At 33.6% G+C, this 22,798-nt stretch overlaps 1 protein-coding gene across 1 annotated transcript in view; it reads left to right on the top strand.

Moving 5' to 3' along the window:
* NCAM2 (neural cell adhesion molecule 2) overlaps positions 1–22,798 on the top strand; it is a 238,819-nt gene that overhangs the window by 194,520 nt on the left and 21,501 nt on the right. Inside the window, exons 13-15 of the mRNA XM_042868461.1 lie at positions 1,019–1,138; positions 2,690–2,811; positions 9,857–10,037. Coding sequence (XP_042724395.1) covers positions 1,019–1,138; positions 2,690–2,811; positions 9,857–10,037 — 423 coding nt within the window. The remainder of the gene's footprint in view (positions 1–1,018; positions 1,139–2,689; positions 2,812–9,856; positions 10,038–22,798) is intronic.

The following is a 22,798-nucleotide window of genomic DNA, read 5'->3' as shown; positions in this document are numbered from 1 at the left end:
TGGATTTTGTGCTGTACATCATCAACTGCAGTATTTTTAGAGCTGTACAGTATTTTTTGAGCAAGATTCTGTGCCCTTTTTTCTGCTGCTGATGGCATTTCCAGGTAGATGTCTTCAGGCTATGTGAAAATCTGCTGCCAAGGCTTCAGTCTTGATTTCTGAAAGTATGGTACTTAATTGATGTACATAATACAAAATTTGGTCTTGATCTTAAAGGATTTTTTCCAACATAAATGGTTCAGTCATTCTTTGGAATTAGCTGGGGAGTGAGAAGGGGATTGTTTTGTCTTTAACGTTACAGGAAAACTCTCTTTAAGTCTGAAATTCAAACATGTTTGCTTCCCAAATCACTTTTTTTTGGTTATAATTTAATGCACATTTCCATTCACCACCTGTTGAGTATCTACAGATATGCCTAATTCACTTTCAGGTCCTTAGTTGATAGCTTGGAACTCTTCCTTTGATCATCGTAAAACACCTGTCATTTTAGCTTGAACTGTCATCCGTAATTCAGCGTTGATGTGCACATAGCTGCATTCAGTAGATGGAGCTGCCCAGCTTCTAAGTAGTCAAATTGGTTCTGCTGTCCAGCAAACAATGTAAAAAAGTAATGACTTGACAGACATATCAAGTCATGAACTGTATGAAAATGGCTTCAATGTGTGTCAGAAGACCATTGCCATACAGGGTACAGATTCGTTCCTCCTGTGCTCACAATCTAAACACAAAACAGCGAACCCTTATTAAGTTCCTTAATTATTGCCTATGGTTTCTGTATCACTGGCATTAAATTCCTCCAGAAGCATAAATTACTCAGTCACAATGTTTGCACACAAAAATGGGACTATGTAAGCAAGACAGCTAATTTTGGAACCACTGTAATTGAAATTAAACTGTCTGAAAATTGGACTCTTAGTTGCAGGTAAAGCAAGTAAATTATGAAATCACCTGGCTTTTTTCTTTTTTTTAAACGCATTACTTCACTGAATTTTCTTTCTGTATTTTTTCTTTCCTTTAGCAATGGTTGTTCTCAGCAATTTGGAACCAAATACAACATACGAAATCAAAGTAGCTGCTGTAAATGGAAAAGGGCAAGGAGAATATAGCAAAATCGAGATATTTCAGACTTTACCTGTCCGTGAGTAATACCTGTGTGATTAAATGGAAATGTAAATACTTACATTCACTAGAATATGTTGCCTTCAGATCTGCTAATAATTTGCAGTATGCTTTTCCATTGATAATATGATTTATTGACTGTGTATAACACCAGTTTTCTCTACATTGTTTCTCAGAAATTGTGTTATGTTCTTCTTATCCTCTCCACTGACTAATATGAATTAACTGAAATTGGAGTATTTCTCCAGTTGTGTCCAGACAAGTCTTCGTGTTACATGCTAGAGCATAAAGCATGCAAGATACTAGGTTAAGGATTTTTTCTCATTTACACACAGAATATTACAGACATCTGTGAGAAAAGAATGCGCCCTTCCCAGAGACATTCCTCCACCAAAAAACACTGCCACAAGTTTTGCAGCTATAATGCCTAAAACAAAAACTATAGACAAATAACAAGAATACGTTGTTTTAACTGTGATTACATAGAAATGACATATGATGCAAAGACATTTCTATGTTAGTGGTAAAATTTACTTGCAAGAAATCCTCATGTTAAGATGAACAGCTAATGAAAAATATTTTCCCCAAATTAGTTTTAAAAAGGCAAAATTATACGTAAAGAACAGTAAAAATGCGGCAGCTATGAAAACCACAAAATATCTGTGTTGTTTTATTATATTCCCATTGACAAGGGCTTTCTGTCCAAAACAACTCACTTGTCAGCTTTCAAACTTCTTTTTGTTTAAAGCACATGCATATTTCAAATATATTGTATGATAAAACAGTTTGCTGTTATTCATACAGCACATTACACCTGATAGAAAAGTGATAGGATTTGACAGAAGCAACACATACATTACCTGATAGAAAACTAGGAAAATCACCATTGAGATTTAGATTATTCTTTTCATTAACAAGAGATAAATTCAAATGTAACTGATATTATAAATATTTTGAACTTAAAATATACCTCTACGTGAATGGAAATTTACATATGTTTTGAGTTGGAGACAATTATGACGTGTTCATTTAGGATATGAAACTTTACAATAGGCATTGCATAAAGAAATGTTAGTTGGTCTGTGAAATATTATTAGAAAAGTAATTAAAGCTAGCTTATAACTATTCAATTTTAAGTTTATTTTTGTCCTCCCGTTGCAGAGAAAACTTTTTGCTTTTTGGAATCTTATTCTTCATGCTCATTCTTAATATAGTCTACTTTAGAAGTATTTAACTTTGTCTTGGCACAGTTATTGAATTAATGGCTAAGTCATTTCTGATGTAAATTACATTTGAAAATATTAAAGTCAGAAAATCTCAAAGAAACTTAGACTTACTTGATATTATTTTGTTTCATTGTGTGAAATAATCTAGTTTAGAACATACTTCAAGCAAAACATCTAGCACACTTATAAAGGATGTTTTGCAATACTTGAAAGAATCATGCTGATTTTAAAGATTTTGATGAGTAATCTTATTGGTGAACTCCCAGCTGTAATTTAAGGTTTCTGCCATTGCTTTTTTTTTTTTTTTTTTTTTTTAATTTATTTTATTTATTTTCTTTATTTAGGCGAGCCAAGCCCACCGTCAATTCATGGACAGCCAGGAAGTGGAAAGAGTTTCAAACTTAGTATAACTAAACAAGATGATGGAGGTGCCCCCATTTTGGAATACATTGTCAAATACAGAAGTGTAAGTATTTCAGTGAATCAAAGTAGGTGGGATCTGCTTAGTAATATCTTTTGACATAGAGAAGATTGATTATGTTATTTGAAACATTAAAAAAATGGTTTGTATAATAGAAAAAGAAAAGAAGAAAAATAATCTAAGATATAGTATAGTATGTTTTCTTTTGTGACTAGGTTACTAATGCCAGATTATTAAAAAGAAAGAAAAACAGAGAATGAAAGAAAAACACCCTGCTCCTCCTAAAGGTATAACTGAAAGCTCTTTGTAATAAGAAAACTCTTTTCTCTGTCTTGTTACGTGGTAAATAAGGAATGTTCAGCTCTCAAAGGTGCAGTCAATCAGCAGACATTAAATTACATAATTAAAAGATGTTTGAAGAGCAAGTTTCATGTTACAACTGTATCTGTACTGATAGATGGCATCCCAGAGATAGGATGCTGTATTCCAGTGTTCCATGTTCAGTTTAAAAGAAATTAGTTAATCTTTCTATACTCCAAGGCTCAATTCAAAATATCAAAACAAAATCATTTACAAATTGCTGTGACTCTTGGACTTTCAGTGTACAGATCAGTTATTTAAGACATATCATGGAGAGTTCATTGGTCTTCTGTCAACTAGAATCTCATTTGTTGGTCTCTTGTAAAATATGGCAAGTTTAGAACTCAGACTTGCTTGTAGTGTACAATTTTTTTTTTAATGAAAAATATTCTGTATTTTTTTCTATGAGAAATGAATATATTTTACATTTAAGTAGCTAAAATATATAAATAAAATAGTTAAATAAATTAAATTTCTAAACGTAGCCTATTAGCCTATTAGGCTAAGTTTAGAAATGACTACATTGAAGAAGTACCTCTGCAACTAGCAAAGGCAAGGAATTAATTCAGAGGTGTTCATATTCTATTAAGTTCCTTCTATTCTTTCAGAAAGATTGTACCATACTTATCTGACCAGACCCAGTAAGAAAACATTTTAACAGAGTATAGTCACAGATTTATATGTCCACTTCAGGAGTCTGAAAGAGATTAGACATATAACACCAGCTATTTAAACATATTTAACAGAAAATAGAGAGGACCATATTTTGCAGAAATTAGAAAGCCTTGAGAGATCAAATGCAGAACCTGTTTTAGTACTCCCAGAAAGGATAAGTCAACACCTGATTTTGCAGTAATTTCTGTTATGTTTCCTGATGTTTTCTATAATATAACTTTTTGATGGTTGCTCTAGGATTATCCATGTGCTAAGACTGGCATGTAAAGTGATTTCCTACATCATTTGCTAAAAAATTTACAATCTATGTGCAGATATTGTACATACATGTGATATGAGAAATTTAATCTATTTCTGTGATTTTGGTAATTTAAATGGTTTTTGGATCTATTGTGAATAACTTTGGCAACACGATTAACCCAGTGTTTTGACTAAGGTACACCACTGTAGAACAAAAGTTCGCTTTTTGTGTTTGTTATTGAAAGATAGATGTACAGTTTAAGCACTAACTGAAAACATAATAGGTTACAGAAGGAGATAGCTTTTACTTGGAGCTGAAATCCATGTCTCCCTATGCTTTCAATTGAAAAAGCAGTTTGACTAAATTAAAGGTCTTCTTACAACAAAAAAAAAAAGCACAGTATTTTTTTGGTGTTTTAATCAGAATGAATGGATGCTATTTAAAGTTCTAAATCATTTGTTGACTGCTTCTGTTTTGTCTTGCCCATTGGTCATATTTAATTGGCTCTCCTATAATTCTTGTCAGCCTCATTACTAGTGCCTGGACCAGTGAATTTGCTTGCAAGTATAAAAAGCATGTTAGATAACAAGATACATATCAGTGGATTTCTTTTCTGTGTTTCATAGCAGTTCATGTCTTATTAAGGGACGGTTCCTTCATACTTAAGTTTTGTAAAGATTTTCTTGAAACGAGGAGTAGAATAGCCATTAAGATATTGTAGGGTTATTACAGCCTGGGCTAAGAACTAAGAACTGGTAAGTTTTATTTTTCTCAAGAAATCATCTGTTTCATTCTGCCAACTCTTGCTTTCTTAAGGTTAATTAATTCTTACGGGAAGATCTTGCTAACTGTGATGAGGACCCACTCAATTTCTTCTCTCGTTCCCAGTTATGGTACTACTGTTTTTGGTTGGGGTACGCATGTCCAGGTGCTGGTGCTGGGCAATGGGCATTAAGCTTTATCCATGTCAATTACTGGGGAATTGTGTATTGGATTCGTAAATGGCTGTTATCTGTTGTGCTGCCTGCCAAGTGGTAAACTAGGAGTTAGCCAGGAATGTGGAACAGATGGTAGTATGGAGTTACAGCCTCAAATGAAGGCTGAGGAGATAAAGTTCACATGGAAAAAGCGTTTGGGATACAAGGAGTTACTGCCATAGCAGCTTACGACTGGTGGGTGAAAAGGCACATGTCTGCAAGAGAAAGGCTACAAAGCAGCAAATGGAAGGTATTAAGCAGGATGAGACACCAGAAACAGCATGCCAACAAATCCTGATCACCATACAGGAATGGTCATTTACGCACAGTCACAAGCAAAAGTGCATGCTTGTTGCTCAAGTGGATCCTGACAGTGGAGGATATTGTGAAGCTGGACAAGTTGCAGTTGTGAATTTGTGGTTGGTGCTTAATGTTCCCTGCAAATAAATGTCAGCATATTATTTTGAAGAGATCTAATCCAAGTCATCAGTTATAAATTTGGTACCATATCTTAAATTGAATTTCATTTGTGATTAAAAGAGAAGTTTTGAAACAGGCTTCTGAGTGATTGTAAAAGGGAATTCTGTTTCTGTAGTTCAAATTGCAGAATGCCAACAGTCAGCTGAAGAAATTGTAGGAGGGGTTTCTCTTTCATTCCAGGTTTCAGTAGAAGCTTAGAATTACAATGAAGTAGTAAAAATATCCATATTTTATGGTGATGTACTTTTAGGTAAAGGCAAGAAAAAGATCATATTTTGAGAAATAGTGACTGCACAAAAATCCTTTGGCATACCTAATGATGTCTGGAGGATACACTACATGAGCAATTAGCTTTTGCAGGCATAAAAGCTTTTGGTAGTGTTGACCTGTTACAGTGTTACTATTAATGCTTTGAATTTTTCTACTGGCAGTTGTATGATTTCTGATTGTATGCTTCAGTCGTGTTTGATTATGTTGATGGATGACCATGTTCATTTTGTGGCCTTATGATATGTTTTGAAAAAAACTGATAGAAGATGAATACAAATAATTTTAGAATAGAGAATTTCTCATTCACTCCTGCTATAAAACAGTTACGTGTTTTTATGTCTCAGAGTTATGCATTACCTGCCAGGTCCTTGATCTTTCTGTGCATTTTAGCACTATGTTTTCAGCCATTTTGTGCTTTGTTCAGCATTCATCTTGTATTATTACCTCTTCTAAAACATCACCCAGACCTATAAAGTACCATCCTTAGGTATTGAATTCTTGTGAAGTCACTCCTTTGAACTGTCAGATTGTCTTCCCTGAGAATTTCTTGATCTTTTTCCTGTGTGCTTTCAAGATAGTATGGCATCTCCTGCCCTTTTTTTGTCACAGTGACCAGCATAATAAGTCTTTCTGAGCTGAATTTAAAGTGCAAACAGTTTATAGTGGATGGAAAAAAAAGGAAGAATTGAAAGAGGTTAATTAGATTTTTTTCAAGTTTCCAGAGAAAGTAATCTTAGGTGCAGTGTAATATGACCATTAAATGGACAAATATTATTTTCTAGACTAGTGAATAGTTCAGTTCCCTGAAAAAGTGTTTGGCTTTCCTTCTACCATTGTCAGATCTGCCCTCAGTTTTGAGAAGAAATCAAGTAGATTGAAGTTATGCTGTAATTTTTTCATGCTTTTTTTTGTCAAGTAATTTAGGTGCTTAAGCTACTCCTACGTATCTTACAAATCTAGCTCTTAGATACTTAACAGAAAAATTTCATTAATTCTTATATTTAAATGCAGTATACAAGAAATAAGGATTAAGAAATAATTGTAATTTTTTAGTGACTTTAATCTGAGGCATTGTAGCAGGTTTGTTTCGATCAAAGATCAGGGCAGGGACGAGAACAGTGTGAATTTAAAGTTTATGAGTAATGGCAATGGGCAGTAAGATCTCCAGAAATTGCCAGACATTGGTCAGTCTCACAGTGACAGTGACCTTCCGTAAAAAAAGTATTTTGGAATTATAAAAACAAAACAAAATAGAAATGAGGGAACAGTTGAACCTCTGAGATTGCAGATCTGATTCCAGTGTCTGAAATATCCAGTGTCTGGATTATCTAATGCATGTTAATGATAAAATTGCAAATAGTAAATAATGATTGAAGGCATTTACATTAGAGCACTCCTCAACTTAGACTTAAGTTCATGATTTCAGAGTTCCTTGCATTTGTTGTAAAACACCCTGCATATTTGGAGCCTCCTGTGAATTTTAAGCAGCATTAATAATAGAGTAACATAATAAAGTATGAAGTGATACTTCATAGTTCTATTTTCTGCTCCTTGAGCTACCAATTAAAGGGTCTTAGCATAGACAAGGAGATTTGTAGGAATATTTTACTGGCAAAATTTGTGTTCTCGTCCCTTTCCAATGCTACTCTAATAGTAAAATTAATCTGGACTCATTACTGATCTCCACCTTGTTAAACGTGCTTGAAAATGCATGTGAAATAGCAGCTAGATTGAAGGATATTGCCATTATTCTTAGTCTTTAAGATGCCAAAAGTAGACTATGTTTTAGAAGACTTCCTCTTTCCACCATTGGATGACTACCTTCATTCTTTTTCTTTCTTTCAGCTTGTGTTTGTCTCTCTTGGTAAAACGCTTTGATGTCTTTGAGCTCAGTGCTTGGACTCTGCCTGTTTCATTTATCTCAATCTATCTAGTAGGCATCACTTTCAACTAATCTTAAGGTGTCACTTTGCTGGCATAGCACACAGATATTCTGTTATGTTTCAGCTCTTTCATTGTTCTTTGCCTTACCAAACTGTGAAACAATTGCTTTGTCACCTAATGTTATGTTTGCAGAAGCAACCTCATGTTTATATGAGCAGCTGGAATATTTTCCATTTTGATATCTATTTTTTTCTCCTGTGAATCTGATTTTCTTCTGAACTGCTTAGTGTGTTCACACAGCTCTGTGTGCATGCACTAAGATCACATGTGCACCCTCTAATTTGCTCGTGTTTATGTTCTTTGGAAACTAGTTCTAATTTTTCCTAACTCTTCCCAAATTACACAGATTTAAACAGCCTCTGAAATACGGCACTATGCAACAGTGCTGCTAATATAATTACTACAGGGTATTTGTAATGCATGTTTGCAATCAATATTAATTCTTAATATTTTATCAATGTTACGCAAAAATACAGATTGAAAAATCAGTGTGATGTGAAAATATATATAGATTCAATCAGTGGAATGTAAATATAAAGGATTTGTGCAGTAGTATGTCAGTAACGGACAGAGAAGTCATCTGTGAGGACTAACACTTTATAAGAAATTTTTAAAAAAAAATTGATAGAAAATACCATTTTCACTGTGTTGTGTAAACTATTTTTATTCCAGTGTATTTACTCTTTTTTCTTGATGTGTAATGTAACAACCATTCTGATGTTTTTTGTTGGTCTATGCTGCAGCCACTTACTTTCACCTTGCTGCAAATGTTCCTGAAACTTTTTTTTTAATTATTTTAATTATCTCAGTACTGTTTTGTGTTGATGAACTTGTAGAACAAAAGGTGAAGTCAGTATGGAGAATTCATCACACTCAGTGCTGATAGCAAATAAGTTATTTAAGTAGTACATATAAGGGAGTTCAGTATTTCACTTTATTTTCTGGAAGCTGAGGACAAAAAGAATAGACATAGACAACATGATTGGGCTGTCAGCTTATCTAATTTAGATACTATTTTTTTGAACACTTCTATCATTCAAGAACAAGATCCTTCAGTGAAGAGCCTAAATGTAAGCTACTGAAGGATGGTGGTCCATAGCAAAAAGCTGCATTTCTCTCTATTTGATTTTTTTTTTTTTTTTTTTTTCCAGAAAGCTACATCCATTGACTGCACTGCTGTGTGGGGTGGATGGCCAGGATTTGGCTCTCAGCCATGGTTTTTGTCAGTGCATTGTACTTCTGTGTTTAATAGGACTGCGTGAATTCTTAATGTTACTGAAAATCCTTTGATCAAGATGGCTTACTGTTTGCCAATGCACATTATTTTATTGTTTTACCTATTAGTTATTTTCTAAATATCATTTGTATAAAGAGTAATTTAAATATAAAATGCTTCAAAAATACTAAAAGAAGAGATTGCAAAGGTAAGTACTCCAGATTTATAAAATGCCTTTTAAGGTTGCTGCCTGAGGCCTCATTTGTTCTCTCTGTATTGGTGTCTTATAACTGTGAGAATTACTTGAACATTTTTTTCTGTATGATACCATCTGACTGATTTAAATGTATCCTCTCACCATTGTAAACATAGTGCTGCATACTTTTTTAACAATGTTTATATTTTTGCTTACAGCTTCTTTTGCAAAATGGTACTGTGGTACAATATACTGCTACAGTTAGTTTATGTATTCAGTGTGTAACAAATATATAATATAAGCACAGCTTACATTCATGAGCTATTTCTGAATATGGATTATGGTTTTGATGGGAAAGTTCTCTTTAAGAACATTTGGCAAAATACAATTGCAACATCTTCATAAAATAAAATTAAAAAAAAATTATTCTTAACAGAATTTATACATAACTGTACTTTTTACTAAGTTGAAATGTATATTTGTGTAGAAATTCAACCCAAAAGGTTGAAAAAAAGTTGCTGACAAAATCCATACATTCACATTGTGGAATGATGAGACATAGTCATAATCACAAAAAGCCTGGATACTCAGAACTCCAAAATTAGATGATTCAAAAGTTTATAACCTTTGGAAATTAATTTATGTAGTTTTTTTACTTCATGTAGTCAGGCAGTTTAGACAAATAGTGCAAGAGATTTTGAGAATATAAACTAATGTTTGCATTTTTACAGAAAGATAAGGAAGACCAGTGGCTAGAGAAAAAAGTGCAGGGTAGTAGAGACCACATCATCTTAGAGCATCTTCAGTGGACCATGGGTTATGAAGTACAAATTACAGCTGCAAACAGACTGGGTTTTTCTGAACCAACGTTGTATGAATTTAGCATGCCACCGAAGCCCAACATTATTACAGGTAAGTTGATTATGGAGTGTTTTCTCTCTCTGAACTGCTCAGACTTAGTATTAACATAGTATGTTAATGTGTGTAGTTGAATGGTCTGTTAGGGTAACTGGAGTCTTTCTTAACTGACAAAGCTTGAGACTGCATACTTTGTTATCAGTAAAGAAAACTCAGTTAAAAATCCTTAAATGGGACTTTCCTTTTCTACTTTGCTCTTAGTAACGTTATTTCTAAGCACAGAACAAACGCTGAATCTTCAACTCAGATAATGACAGTTAAAAAGAAATATAATATTTAAGATGCATTTATTTTACAATTTCTAAGTTGTCTCTTACTCTGTATGTGCCTGTTTTCAGTGAATTTATTTGTTAGAATTCTGTATTTCAACCCAGCCTGCGTGTGCTTTGAGGAATACATGTAACAAGGGTACTTATTTTAGTGACTGATGAGATTAAGACTTCAAGGAGAGTAATTTAGATATTGTCTTACTGATTAACAGGACTCAGTATTAGTACAGTGAGCATGCAGCCTTCTAACTGGCCTATTTTCAAGCTTTGACATAAGTAAATACATCATTCATATTTTTAAGTGTCTAAATAGAAAGATTTAAAACTTTTTAAAGGAAAAATGAATAGGAGGTAAGAGTGAGTGATTTTCAGTAACTAATTCATGACGTTTTAGTGCTTCTGAAGTTATATTTTGGAATAACAATGTAAATTGTTTAATTCAGAATAAAAACAAGTTGTGATAGTAATTTCTGATATTTTGTGAGTAATTTTAGTTTTTATAATGTAAACAGTGTGAAGCAAACGATACCTAACTTATCAATTAAATTGATGTAGAAAGTGTTGATTTGCTTCTTGATTGAGATTCAGTGCCTTTATAGGTCAGTGTACTTCTTTTTAAACTGACAGTGTTTCATGGTTGCAATCATTCAAATTAAAAATTATACTGCATTCCCCTACATAAATGTGGGGAATCTGATTACTCCACGAAAATTATAATACTTACCAAGTAGAAAAGTAAATAAAAACTTACTTTGGTAAAGACTTAAGTCTTTCTAGTTTTGTCCTTTGAATACCAGAATGTAACTTGTTTTGCACTGCAACTGTTCTATAGCCTGTTACAATTCTTTAAATTCTTCCCTGTTATTGTAACAGCTACTGTAAATGAGAATCATGAGATTCCTGTTTAAATTGTAACATAAATAGTTTCTGGATGTCGAAGTAAAAAGTGCCTTTTTTAATTTATCCTGTGAATATAGAACATTTTTCGTTGTACATAGCTTTATAGATGTTATGGAGCTTTTTCTTTTCAGCACTCTCATAACCTCAAAATAGTTAGAAAGAAAAATCCGTTACACTATTGAACATCAAGTCTTTATATGAATCGTTATTGCAGTTATGATTGTGGAACTAATTAGTTTCCTTGACAACTGTTTTTGCAAAGTGTGAAAAGAGTGTGAAATTCTCATCATAAGAACATTCTGTAAGCAATTTAAAAACATACGTCAAAAGATTCTTAAAATCAGTGGATATTAATATTCACATTAATGAGTCAGTATGGTTATCTGGTTATGAAATTGCATAATATTATACTGTTAATGATATTATTACAAAAGTAAAAATTAACTGTGATAGAAAATGTATATAAAAAGCTCATTAAAGCAGATCAGTTCTTTCTCATACCAGTTAGTCAACTCAGATGATGCAACATTTGTTTGCTGTAAACCTCTTATATGTAAGCATCTACAGCTAGGTCTAAAGAAGAAATAATCCAATTAGGCACAATTTTGAATGAAATATGCATCCCCTCTCCTGTGCTCTCTTAGCTGCTTGTGATGACTGAGATTCATTATCTAATTCTTTGTGTGGTTATTAGAAAAGTTTGTAAGACTCATGAATGTTTTCATCCGTATGTGTCCAGATCTGGCTGAACTGTTTTTGTCTTGCTCTTAAAGTTATTCAAAAGCAAGGTATCTGTAGGTCCTATGTACCCAATCTCATGGGCATAGCAGGAGAATTTTGTGACTCCTGAATTATTATCATGGTCAGCTGTACCTGACATAATACATTGCAAATGTGTACAAGCTAATACAAACCATCAGTGCTATCCTTGCCATGGAAATGGGTGTTACCACAAGAAATAAGACTTTGATTCTGATTCCTGCAGAAAGATCCTGATTATGCTCAAAGTGCTGTTGGATATGTCAGAAGTCATCCCTGAGTCCAGGTACAGGAAGCTAAAAGTCTTTTTCAGTGAATATGTAATTCCTGTGGACACAGAACCCACAACTTCGATTGGTTAGAGAAATGTGAATGAGGACCAGCAGGTCCTGCCTGACAGTCAATTTTTATAATAAAACAATGTGATAATCTTCCACTATTAATCTTAGCTGCAAATTGGCATCAGTTAGATGTGTAAATGATATTAACATTCCTTTAAACTTTCACACGATTGACCTTGGCAGCCTCCAACTAGCTACACTTCATTTTGTAATTTCTGTGCCTGGACCTATAAAACTGTCTCCATTCACTGAATCACTCACGTTTGTGATTAGTTCCTCAGAATTTAATTCTTCTCATAAAATTTTCCAGGTTTTCCGAAAGGTTGGAATATTGTTCTGCTTTTGAGAAATACTCAGTGGATGGACTTGTTAAAACATTTTTCCTTAGATAAACGTATGCATAAATACGTTAGTGTGTGTGTATGTATACATATATAATTACTCTAAATTTTAACCATATATATAATTTTACTTCCTACCTTTTTTTTTGTTTTTGTATTCAGAAATTCCATCTATTTGACTGCTTAAGATTATGAGTATGTATTTAAGGATCACACTTTGAAGAAAGAGTAACATATTCTTCAGTGTAATATTTTATATATTCCAATATTTCACTTTGTTAGTTGGCAGTCCTTGTAGGCAGGTGCAACTCTAATATTAGAGTGCTTGCCTATGACTGAAATCTTTACCAGATTTTGAGCACTGATTTGTGGTATTTTAGAAAATCTCATTTCAGTTTCTCTGTACTGTTATATCTTCTTCTAATTTTGTGGGGAAATAAATAAATAAATAAATAAATAAATAAATAGAAACATTCTCAAAGAAGCTGTGTGCCTTAGCTCACAGCTATTTATCAGTCTTTGGACGGAATAGCCTAGCGTCTGCAGCTACAACAAATTTTCTGAATAGGTGTCACTACAGGCAGATGAAGTCCATCAGCTTCTAGAGGTGACAGCACAGCCCATTTGTATGGCTCCATTTAATCTCTCTGAGCAGAGCAGAGATGCATACCCTCTCTTCTCGTACATCTGGTATAAAAATGTCCAAGTCATAGTTGTCTTTCTGAAACGTTACTATTGAAACCTAAAAATACATCTGCAGTTCTATATTAAACAAATCTTAAAAGAAGATAAAATGAACGATGTTAAAAGAGGATAATTTGTGCAAATGTTAGATGTGTTTTCAGAAATTAGTGGCAAAGATTTATGCAGGTGCAGTCTTCCAAGAACTTTTATCCAATCATTACTGTTTCTCTAGAAGTCCGGTATATATTAAAACTGGCTGCAAATTTTGTTTTATCATAACAGTTTTTCATTATCATTGTAGGTTAATAAATCAGTACTATAGTAGGAAAATCAAAAAGCATATGAAAACAGTAAGAAGGCCTTAGAACTACTTCTTTCTCTTTACTGTTATTTTAAAAAAACTTTTAATATTGCATAAACTGTTGGAATCTCCTTTTTATTAGAATACCTGAAGAAGTTTAAATCCCTTATGAACCCCAAGACCGTTATTGTACTGAACATTTTTTTTGACTTTTTTGCATTGTATATCTGTCAATAATTCTTAAAATCATATAGTGATAGGTGAAGAGGGACAACCCAAAACATTATATTTTCTCTCACCATCACTAGCAGCTAAGTTAATATTCTGCACCAAACATGGCTTTTGTCAGTAGTATTTAGAAAAATGGAATGGTAGGATTTTTCAGTGGTCTCTTGCTAAATGAAAATAGCTCATACAAATACTATACATATTTTATATATATATACATATTTGAATGTGTTTATGTTTATCTTACTATTACACAGCTATAATTGGGCTGTCAGAGTCTACGTCCAGTGGTTTATTAGAATATAAGCTAGAAAATGTACTTTTTACTCTGGAGACTGAAAATTTCTAAGTACAGAAAAATAGAAATAACTTTCTATGATGCCTACAGTTTTCTCTCAGAACATGTCCTTTTCTTTAATGTTGCTCTCAGCCAAACAGTTCAATGACTTTTTGGAGTTGAAATAAATTCAAAATTATTCCATCTGGGTCACCAGGGAATGTTTTTGATCCTGTCATGTCCTTTTGCCAGCGAGCAGACTTTGTTGATCCAGGTGCTCTCTACGCCTCTAAGGAATGTGAGCTCCTTCAATCTTGCCACTTGGAAAGGAAGAAGCACCCTGGGGCAAAATCTACCTTGTGCTGAAGGGAAGCATAGCCTAACTTTTCTCTAGAAGGTTTCCCATGTCTCCTTTGGGTTAGCGATCACAGAATCACAGAGTGGTTGAGGTTGTAGGGGATTTCTGAAGGTCATTTTATCCAAACCCTCTGCTTAAGTAGGGACAAGTAAGTATCCCTTGATATCTGTGTCCAGATAGTTTTTGGATGTCTCCAAGAATGAAAGTTACACAGCCTCTGAGGGCATCTTTGTCCAGTGCTCAGTTGTCTTCAAATTAGAAAGGCTTCTCCTTATGTTCACAGAGTGCCTCCTGTATTTCGGTTTGTGCTCAATTTCGTATTGTCATTCACTGAGAAGAGCTTTGCTCCATCTTCTTGCATCATTCCTTTAGGTGACTATATACATTCAGATCTTCCTGAGTGTTCTCTGTGCTGAACACATGCAGCTCTCTCAGCCTTTCCTCAAAGAAAGATGTTCCAGTCCCTTGAATCCTCTTACAGGCCCTGTGCTGGACTCCTTCCAACAGCTTCTTTTCCTTCATGTGCCTAGAAATGGTTCCTAGGATTAACTGCCCAATCATCTTCCCAGGGATCAAGATGAGGCATGAATAGCATACACATCCTTTCAACCCTTTCTGAAGATAGGAGTGATATTTCCTTTCCTTCAGTCATGTCATAGAATCACAGAACGGCTTAGGTTGGAAGAGATCTCAAAGATCACCTTGTTCCAACCCGCTATGCCATGGACAGGGTTGCCAAATGCTAGATCAAATACTAGATCAGGTTGCTCCCATTCATCCTGGCCTTGAACACCTCCATGAACGGGGAATCCACGAGCTCACCGGGCAATGTATTCCAGCACCTCACTACCCTGTCAGTGAATTCCCTCCCATCATCACTATCAGACCATGTAAAGATTTGATTTCCCTTCTCTTTATAATCTCCCTTTAAATATTGGAAGGCCACAATGAGGTCTCCCCAGAGCCAGTGTCTTCTCCAGACTGACCCTCAGCCGTTCTTAGAAAGATGGTTGCTCCAGCCCTCTGATCATCCTCATGGCCCTCCTCTGGACACTCTTCAAAAGCTCCGCATCTTTCCTGAGCTAGGATCATCCAGACCTGGATGCAGTACTCCAGGTAGGGCTTCTCAAGAGCAGAGTAGAGAGGGACAGTCACCTCCCTTACCCTGCTGGCATCAGGCATTTTTCCATGATTGTTCAAATTTTATTGTAAACATCTTTACAATGATACCTGCGAGCTCCCTCAGTGCTTTTTTATGTATACCATAAAGGCCCATGGACTTAAGAATGTCTGATTTGCTTAAGTATTCTCTACTTCGATCTTTGCTCCAGACTTCCCTGTGTCTCTCTGTCCTTAGATTTCTGAAGTCAAAGATTTCCCTTCTATGTCTATTTTCCAGTTTTCTATTTTCCAGTCTTCTACTCATAACACGAAGCCAGATTTCTTCCTTCCTCACTTTCAGTTGAGTAGAAACAACAGAATTCTTCAGACCAGATTGAATTCTTAGTTATATTTGTGGCATTTTATTGCGTCTGTACACAGTCACTAACCTATGTGTTTCTACAAATGAAAGTTGTCTTGTTTTTGAACTCTACTCAGCAATTCTGTAGGTAACGAAAAAGGAAACAGCTGTAGATATCACCTTTTGAGAATTTTGAAAAATTAGTCAGTAGTCATCATATTTGAAGCAAATCCCCGACTGTGTGTTATTTCATAGGCAGAGTTAGCTCAGAGGTAATGTCAACAGTTGGCCTCTTTTAATTTTTCTTAATTCTAGGAAAAGATAAGTTGCATCAGTAAGAGTTAAATTAGATGGCCTGGGGGAATGTGTAGTTCTTTTTCTTCTGTAGACTCTTTCAATTTAACTAAGCTGGAAAGGCTGCCAGTAGGTACTTAAGCCAGGACTGCAAGTCACTGCTCAAGGCTTGTTAAGTTGCTGTTTACATCTAAGGAAAATGCTATAGAATTATAGCATTTAAGAAAAAACATTTTGGCCTGATTTTCAGCTAATGACTTGTGACTGCACTGCCTGTGTATGTGTGTGTGCATGCGTATCTCCACAAAAATCCATCTGTTTTTCTGTGTGTCTTCTGATAACTATTGAATGCATTTCAAAAACAACGCATTCCTGCAAGCATTTTTAAAACTTGGCAGATAAGAATATAAGCGAAATGTTCTGTACCCTGGCAAGGAAGAAGACTGAATTAAAAATTTACTCACTTAAAAATCAGTCAGAAACATTTGGGAATGAATGGTTGTATCTTTCTGGCTCTTGAAACTTTGCAGCAGCTTGGAAAGCACCAATAAATTTAAACCAAAAAGAAAAAGGAAAAGCACATGAGTTTGAAGACCTTTCCAAAGGCAAAATTTTCATTATGGGCATCAGCAATTTTAACACCAACAGAGTATCTGTTTTGTACTGTTTAAATTTTATGATTTTATGAAGACAGTTACAGTTTATATACCTACATTTGGTTCCATTTTTAAGTGACAAGCTTCTCCTTCAAGACAAGAGAACACCTGTACATGTTGGAGGATTGTAGATAGACCTGGTAGTTTCTCTAGATGAGCTACCAAGCGCTCACTTACAACTCCGCAAATTAATCTCTTATTAGACCTCAAGAACCTGTGCATTATTTTAATGGAGATGCACATCTATAGTCTACGTGATTTTTTCTTTTAGAATTTTCTTAATTCTTTCAAAGGAAGAGTAGAACTTTTTTCATAACCTAACTGGTATTGACTAATTTACATACTAATCTCTAAATTAGTTGGGAGAACCTTCTCTTTAGAATGAACAAACTAGAGAAAAGGGTCTTTGGATTTTTCATCATGTTAATATGCACTAAAACCCTTTGTCCGTATTTTAGTTCATATGTATTTTTAACAAATACCAAAATGTATGTCCAAAACCGTTACTTTCAAGAGTATATACAGTGCATGCATAGATTTTGTATCATGTTCTAATGAGTTTGTGCAATAGCCAGAACTCAAGCATTATTTGGTTTTGTAAAGCCTTTGTAGCTTTGACTTGTTAGCTTTTTATTTAAATCTAAAAGGAGGAGGAAAATAACGGCAGGCAAAAAAAGAAAGCCTTGTGGATATTACTCCCTTTACAGCTCTGATCATACTGCCAAGACAAAGAAGAGCTGCAGTGTTAACCTACTAACTCCATCATTTTCTTGTAGGTTGAAGAACATTTATTCCAAAATCAAAAATGAATACTTCTCTGACAGTTATTTAGATCATAATGCTGAGTTAAAAATGTAAAGCAAAGTCATCAGCTTGTATTGCTTTACTGAAAGAATAATTTTTCTTTGCTATCCAAAGTTCTGAAAAGAACAGAGAAAAGAGATTAAGTGTCTTTGTGATCTCACATTTTGAGAATAATAGTTGGTGGTGGGAATCACAACCAGAGAAATCTATATTCAAATCCACAGCAAGACGATACCTCCCACAAAACCTATTTGCCATTTTTTTTGCAAGCCAATAACATAAATTGCTGAGTAAGAGCTTTTTCTCTTCAAATCCAGGAGATTACCATTGTTTTAAATTACAAGAAATAGTCTTACTTTAGGTGAAAAAGAAGCTCAGTTTGCTCCATTTTCTGCAAAAACTGTAGTGGTTTTTACATGAAAAGGGCTAGAGATTACTCCTGAAATTATTAGAACTTACCTGATGTAATCAGGCAAAGGAAGAGTCTTACACTGTCACTACAATCATGTATGTTTGTAAGCAGAAATAAATTCAAGAAAAAAAATTATTTTTTACAAAATAGATCTTACAGTATGACTGTCACAGGAAGTTACTACTAACAAATACTAGAAAAACAGTAGAATGCTAGAAAGTACTAGTAATAATTAAAGAGTTACTCTATATTCACAGAACTTCTGATTCAACAGCAACTGAATTCATTTTAAGTTTGCTTATGTATTGAATATTGAGAAAAAAAAAGAAGTTGAAGGTTGAAGTTCTGAGTCACACTTTACAAGTATTGTACTCTTATTCACAATGTAATATTTGCCATAAATAGTTCCTAGTTGCTTTGTAATACTAATGATTTCTAAAAGTATGTATTAAACAGTAAAATCATTAGGTTCATTTTCTAGTAATATAAAGAGGTACGCTATGAAAACAGCTTTTGGAAACTGTTTTCATAGTGGAAATTTTTACTGTGTCAAAAATTTTCTTAATACACAAATAAGGAACAAACTGTTCTTAATAAAAATAACTGATTTTGAATTCTGAACAGCTTGAACATCGTTATTTCTTAAATAAACTTGTATCATTAAAAACACCACGGTAAGGATACGTGTTAGGATTGGGTAACGTACTGTCTTTTCTGCTTGTTTTGTAACACTAAGATGTGTATTTGTGGAATAAGAGCAGTCATGTTATAAGTGCATAATGCAGCCAGTTTCCCATCAGAGCATATTCATAAAGCAACAGATCTGTGTTTTAAGATAAATTTGAATGGCATTGCAGCAACTTTATATCATTCAAATCCCCAAACCTTTGATTTTGGGCAGTGTTTACATTCTGCATTTCTTAGTGTGTATTTTTTGAGAGAGATGATGATTTGTCTAGCAATTGCCTTTCTCTTTATGCTGTGAACTCAGTAGATTGGAAGAGATACTATAATATATTTGTTCTAAAATCTAATTCATTGTCCTCTACTATGATTTTAACTTTAAATAAATTGTTTTCAAGCTTAAATAATTCTATTAAGGAACAGAAACATCACAGTTCAAATGAAATTGGGGGGACTTAAGACTTTTTATCTATTTTCATTACAGTTTCTTAAAATGCACTTTTTAAAAATAGGTTTGAATGTAAGCAAGGTTATTGTTCACACTACACAAAATTTTCCACATTTCAATTTCTTTTGAAATCTGTCTTGAAACAGTAGCCTTACACTAATTCTGTTCACTATCCATATAATTACTATGTCACTGTACCTAAAAGTTAAAAAAAAAAAAAATATCCAGTCAAGGAGATTGAAATGCTTAAACATAGACTGCATGGTATAAACTTGACTACATCCTCTGACAGAAAATGAGCTTTCAATATAATTGTCAGTAGAAAATATACGTGCTATATATATAGATACAAACTTCATATATTACATTGGATTGCATCCAGACGTACTGTAAAGACTTGAATATCCAAGAAGTTGAATATTTTGAAAAGCCTCTTTGTTCTGATCACACCCTAGTATTAAAGTCAAAATCTAAGTAATTATACAGCTGCTCTTGGTAATTGCGTTGGTGTTCCCTATTTTGGGTGGACTTATGTCTGTGTTATTAAGATGATCTTTTGACAATGATCTGTTCTAGATTTCTCCAGTAATTCAGAAACAGGATAAACTTTTTTTGGCAAGAAGAAACAGCTCATTAAGTTTGTGTTTTCTCTATGTTCAGGAATGATGGGAACCTTTTTCTGTATGTAATAATTTGTTTTTTCTACAGTTTCTTCTGTCATCCTAGTCTACTATTTGTTAATGCTTCAAATATCCAGTATTTCCAATTGGTGTTGCATTGTAGTTTCCTGACTTCCATGTACCTCCAATGCGAAAAACGCATGAAAGCTACTATTTAGTTGCTTGTTGAGCATGGTTGAATAATTTTCTATCTTTTGAGGGAAAACTCAAGAGAGTTGATCACATGCTTTAGGTTGAATGCTTAAATGAGTTGCATTAAAGTTAGACCAAAGAGCTTACCACATTATCAACTGTGAAGAGCCACATGTTGCTGCTGCTAAGGAACATCTTTTTTTTTTGTGGTTTGAGAACTGAGAAATGTATCCAGATTTGTCCATTCTACAGCTCCAAAGCACCTTAGTAGTTACAATTTCATACACATTTTAATCATATTTTAATGCTTTTAGTATAGTGATGTTTTTCAAGTGATTGTATTTGGCAGTGTTACTGGTGAATTAATTCTTTTTTCTTCTTCTTTTCTTTCCCACTGTCACTGTTTTCTTTCCTTTTGATCCCTTATTTTTAATGTTTTATCTAATTTTTCACTTTTTATTTTCAATATATTTCTCTTTCGCACCCCTTATTTTCTCTAACACTTCCTATCCACACAGATAGATGCTGTGAAGCTACTAGACGTGAAAATGGAGGCCAGTCCCTGCAGCTGAATGCTGCTGGTTTCTCTTTCATTGTAGTCATAAGTTTCTGGTGCATGTTGTGAAGCTGTTGATGAGGCAAGCAATACGTATTTTTCCTCTCCCTCTTAATATTTAGAGAAAATTAACACAAACCTGTAAAGACATAAATAAATGTACTTTTCTATAGCTCTTCTAAAATTTCTAATCCAAGATAAGACCCCGAATAGTGTAATTTCTTCAGTCTATGCATGTAAAATTCTTCATCCAGTTTTTTGTAAACTTGTAAATGTTGAAACAAATTCAACAGATTATGCGTGGATGTTCTGTCTGACAGAAGTTGGAGAATGTGATTTTTCATTTTCATTTGATTGATTTGAGTCAATGCTGTTTTCTAAACTGTGTTTTGGTTATAAGAAATCTTTGCCTAGACTTTTATCTCAGTAATACAGTTTTCTAGATATGACATGAACTGAACTTCTTTGAGAGCATTTTGATTCTCTGTTAATCGCTTTTAGTGTTGTGCTTATACTTATAATATATAATATATATACTAATATACTAAATATATAATACATATACTCCTTCCATCATGTACTTAAAACTTTGTGCTTAATATTGACATTTTTTGTACTTTCCACTGGATTTTAAAAATCATTTATTCACTGATTTGTAGTCGACAAGTTGCTCTTTAGTTCACAGAATTTAATTTCCTATAATTTCAGTGTACCTCTCTGCAGCCTTGCTTCAGCACATAAAATACGTTGCTGTCTTCCATACTCAGTTCTGAAACTGGAACAGTGCCACATTCAAATTCATAGCATTTGTTGGTCTTGAAATTCCAGTGAGCTTAATCTTGACCTTCAGTACAGAATAGGTAGAAGCCTTTTCCCTGTTTCATATGTAAAACATATGTTCTGTGTAACATAGAACATAGGAGCATGGAACAAAGAATACAAAGCCTCAGATTTTTTTCTAAATTGATTTAGTAAGTATGTATGTAAAGTTGACCTGCATATATCTGATATTAGAATCTACGTAGTTGACTTTTTTAGGGTACTTGACTTCAAATCATTACTGAGTGTAGCAAAAATTATACATTTACAGTATATGGTGTTTTTTCTTGTTTCTTCGGGGGGTTATAGCCATTAGCTTATAACTTTGAAAGTATTTGGTCAAATTTAAGTTCACATATCTTCACCAGTGTAAAGGGTATTCTTATTTCTTAGAAACAGTGATTATTGTCAGTTTTGCTAGTTCTTGGTTGTTCTCTGAAGTCATTAATACAACATTAATAGACCCTCTTTCCATCATAAAAATAAACAAACAAAAAGTCATTTTAGAAAACCAATTTATGTCATAAATTGACATAAGATGTCCTCATAAGTGAGATGTCCTCAGCATGCATACGTGTAAATCTGAAGACTACTTTATTTTATTCACAAAAAGACTTGTATATAAATCTGCATATTTAATGTAATGAAATTATAGCTGGAATTCAAGCAGATGAAATTTTTGGCCTTCATACAATCTTCAGAAGAACTTTTACCTCATTAAGTAGGGCCAGTGTTTCATTCACAAACATTGCCTATGTACTTTATCACTTTAACCCAATGCCTTTTCACTAATTTGAACTGAATTGCATTGACATGTGCTTGGCATAGCATGGCAGGGAATAAGATATCTGTTCAAATTTTGTAAGATTGCAAGCTGTTGATTCCCAGTCAAAATTAGTTGAGTGAAAGTCTGTTTTGACATCAATAATATGAATGTATATGTTGACTTTTTTACTTAGTTTTATTTTTATAAAACTTTTTTTTTATTATTCTTATAAAACTTATTTATTTCATGCTTATTGTCCCTAGAGGCAATGCTGATTGAAGAACAGGAATCTTAACACCAACTTTTTTGATTTTATTTTATGAAAACTTCTTTGTTTAACTATGGTTTGAGCCATTAGCTGCACTTAACAGTTACAAAAAACTTCCAAATGCAAAAATATATTTTCAGTTGATTATAACTGCGATAAGTGCTATTGCTTATGCTGAATAGTTTTAGAGAGGAATTGTCTCAGGAACTTTTGCAAGAAGCTTTGTTTTTTTCTAACCATTTATAAAATCTGTAGTATGGAAAATTTTTGTCATCATGTTATTATCAGAGAAAAAAAAAAAAAAGGCAAAACCAGC

The sequence above is a fragment of the Lagopus leucura genome, unplaced genomic scaffold, assembly GCF_019238085.1.
Source record: "Lagopus leucura isolate 7727_CA_CO unplaced genomic scaffold, USGS_WTPT01 Super-Scaffold_100001, whole genome shotgun sequence".
Lineage (NCBI taxonomy): Eukaryota > Metazoa > Chordata > Aves > Galliformes > Phasianidae > Lagopus > Lagopus leucura.
The sequence above is the reverse complement of the archived record's forward strand: the minus strand, read 5'-3'. Positions and strand labels throughout refer to the sequence as shown.